At 41.8% G+C, this 2,915-nt stretch overlaps 1 protein-coding gene across 1 annotated transcript; it reads right to left on the bottom strand.

Moving 5' to 3' along the window:
- Nucleotides 1-560: 560 nt before the first annotated feature.
- LOC126630702 (zinc finger CCCH domain-containing protein 54-like) lies at nt 561-1,795 on the bottom strand. Its single transcript, XM_050300854.1, has one exon. The coding sequence runs from the start codon at nt 1,750-1,752 to the stop codon at nt 889-891; it is 864 nt and encodes a 287-aa protein (XP_050156811.1). The 5' UTR covers nt 1,753-1,795; the 3' UTR covers nt 561-888.
- Nucleotides 1,796-2,915: the final 1,120 nt, after the last annotated feature.

Here is a 2,915-nt window from a genome sequence, read left to right as displayed (position 1 = left end):
CATGATCTTTAAATGTAGATTAAGAAATTAAGAAATTATGATTATGAAATGTCTACGGTGAATATACAATTATGATTATGAAATGTCTAAGGAGGTCAACAAAGAAGCTTGATTTCTTCTTTTAGAATATTAATAGAAAGTTTCTCACATATATTTTTTTATTTATCAAAAAGTTTTTCCACAACTTTCTTTATTACAATGGTACTCTAAAATTTAAAAAGAAAAAAGAAGCTTGACTTCTTCTTTTAGAATATTAATAGAAAGTTTCACCCATATATTTTTTCAATTATCAAAAAGCTTTTACACAACTTTCTCTATTACTAATGTTAAAAAAAGGTCACACTTGTATTTGAGTTTGGAGTGAAATTCTATGTTAAGACTACTTTCTATTTCTTTTGTGACTTTAGGAATAAGAAATATCCTTCATAATTTTTTAGTAAAAAATAAATTGTGAGGTGCCCTTTATTAAAATTCCTTTTTCCATTTCTAAGAAATAAAGGCTTGGATTTAATGAATGAAAATCGAGGAAAATAAAGAAGGATCCAAGTCCTAAAAGAAGAAATCAAACATAACAAAGAGCAACAAGGCTTAATAATAACACGATTTACATTTCATTACACATAATATTGTTACAGACTCTTCTAAATACCACCGACTAGTGTACGTAATACATTTACTGACATAATTAAAAACGAAAATTACAACATAATCTTACATTCCTCCTTATTACTAGCTAGCATTAAACTTAAATGGAGGGAAGGAAACCATTAATTTGCACAGTAGAACGCCACATAATTCAACACCAATTGACCCCAATATCTCCTCATCGTCAATCTACACACTTGTTTCACATTTTCGGACTCTCCCGCTCTAGTGAGCTCGAGAGATTTACTGCAGCAGCTTGTTAATCCAGTCAAACTGAGGCATCTCCGACACCGACGCCTCCCCACCACCATAACTCTTCATCCCACAAGCAGCATCGATTTCACCTTGGTCATACTCCATCTCATAGTCACTCAGCTTCAACGCCCTCAGACTGTTCAGGAATTCCTCCACCTTCAAGCAAGACTCGTCGACGATCTTCTTGTTGGTCATCATAGTCTGATACTTCGCAGCCGTCCACGGTGCTTCCGTTGCCAAGCCTCCTCCTCCACGGTTGGCCTTCGGGGTCCTTGGGGCCTCACGGTTCAGGTCACTGTTGTTCTGGTACTGGTAGTAGTGGTAGGGAGGATAAAAACCTGCTTGCTGATCATAAGCAACATAGTACTTGTGGCCGGAATACGTGTGTTGCGGGCGGAGCTCGTCGGGCGTATGAGCGAAGAAGCACACTTTGCGCGGGCAGTACCCATTCTCGAGACTAGCGCATGCACGGGTGCGGTACTTGGCCGGGTGGAGCCAATACTCGAACACTCCGTGAGCACATTCGCAACGGTCTCCCTTGCGGCAGTAACCGGTGCTGCGAAATGCCGGGCAAATAATCGCCGCGTAGGCGAATTTGCGGGGGTCACGGCGCTGGGCCTTCTCGCCGCGGTGAGCGTACGGGCACTCCGTCCAGTCGTGGGCTCCCATGCGTTGGCAACGCTTCACCTTGTAAGCGTACATCCGGAATTCGTCCGACCCAAAGATGGCATTGTCGATCATCGGGTCGTGGTACTGGCACTGGTACTGGACCGGACTCCTGAGAAGACCCGAATAGTACACGCTCGGGTCAACCAACTGGTAATAGTAACCCGGATGCACACCTTGCATCATGGCTTCGACTACAAAGGATTGAAAGAAAAGAGCTTATACGATATGGGACGAGTTGGACAGCCACCGGAGAGGGTGTATTTATAGTGTGGGGAGTGCTCTCTAGATAGGGTTAAAGTTTTAACTGTGATTTCAACCACCGTCAGTTAGTCGGTAACGGGCGTTAATATGTTGGAGCAGAAATATCAATTTTGGGAGTGGATTACATAAATTGCATTTGTATGGAGGTTGATACTCCAAGAGTGAGACAGTTGTTGGCAGAAATCAGGAGCTTCGGCCAGGTGTTGATGGGCGTTTAGGGAAAGAGTTTGGATCCCTTCCTCCTAATCCACTAAGTCCGGAGATCTAGACCATTGAAATTTGATCCAACCGCTACAAATAGGGACCAATTTTAAAAATTATAATAATTTTAGCTGTTTGATCAAATTTCAATGGTCCGGATCCTCAGACTTAGTGGATTAGGAGGAAGTGATCCGAAAAGTATCCCTTTCCGGCGTTTAGAGTGATTGACGCAGGACAAAACCAAGGGTATCGAGGAGAGGGAAAGATAGATAACCTGAGATTTGCTCAATCAGGGGCAACGTAGCTCGCTCACGTGGCTAATCGTGGATTCATTCACACGACCAAGCCAAATGCTTGATTTTAGAAAGAGAAATCTCTATCTTCAAATGCACAAGGCAAATACAATTTTAATTCATTCAAGTCTTCTATTCAAGGCTTTCTAGTACAATATTTATAAGCGTTTACAAATGAATAGACTTTAAGTTTCCATAACACCCTTACAACTCCTAAAATAACTTAACAAATTCCTAAGTAATTAAAATACAAAACATTTGTTATTCTAAAGCATATCAATGGTTTCAAATTGTTTTCTCCAAGTCTTCCTCCCGCATCAGTGATGACAGGGTGTAGATACGTCGTAATGAAGTCGTATTTCCACTTTTTGGTAATAGGGCAGTTACTGCATGGCGACCCACACGTGTAGGTGATAAGGGGAATGGCTTGTAGGGCGTCGAAACCTGGACATGGGGGCTGTGGGGCAGGTGTTAAGGGTTTGGACTCAAGATCTTGGGGTTGTTTAAGTGGCTGCCCTTGCTTTACTGCAGAGATCTGGTAATTAAAGGACAAATCAGTGAAACTAACTTGTCTTGACCGGTTGTACTTGC

Source organism: Malus sylvestris, chromosome 7, assembly GCF_916048215.2.
Source record: "Malus sylvestris chromosome 7, drMalSylv7.2, whole genome shotgun sequence".
Lineage (NCBI taxonomy): Eukaryota > Viridiplantae > Streptophyta > Magnoliopsida > Rosales > Rosaceae > Malus > Malus sylvestris.
Note: the sequence above shows the minus strand (reverse complement) of the source record. Positions and strands in the feature narration are given on the sequence as shown.

Bases quoted from the DNA above. Each gene is read 5' to 3' on its own strand.
- LOC126630702 (XM_050300854.1), bottom strand. From the start codon at position 1,752: ATGATGCAAGGTGTGCATCCGGGTTACTATTACCAGTTGGTTGACCCG.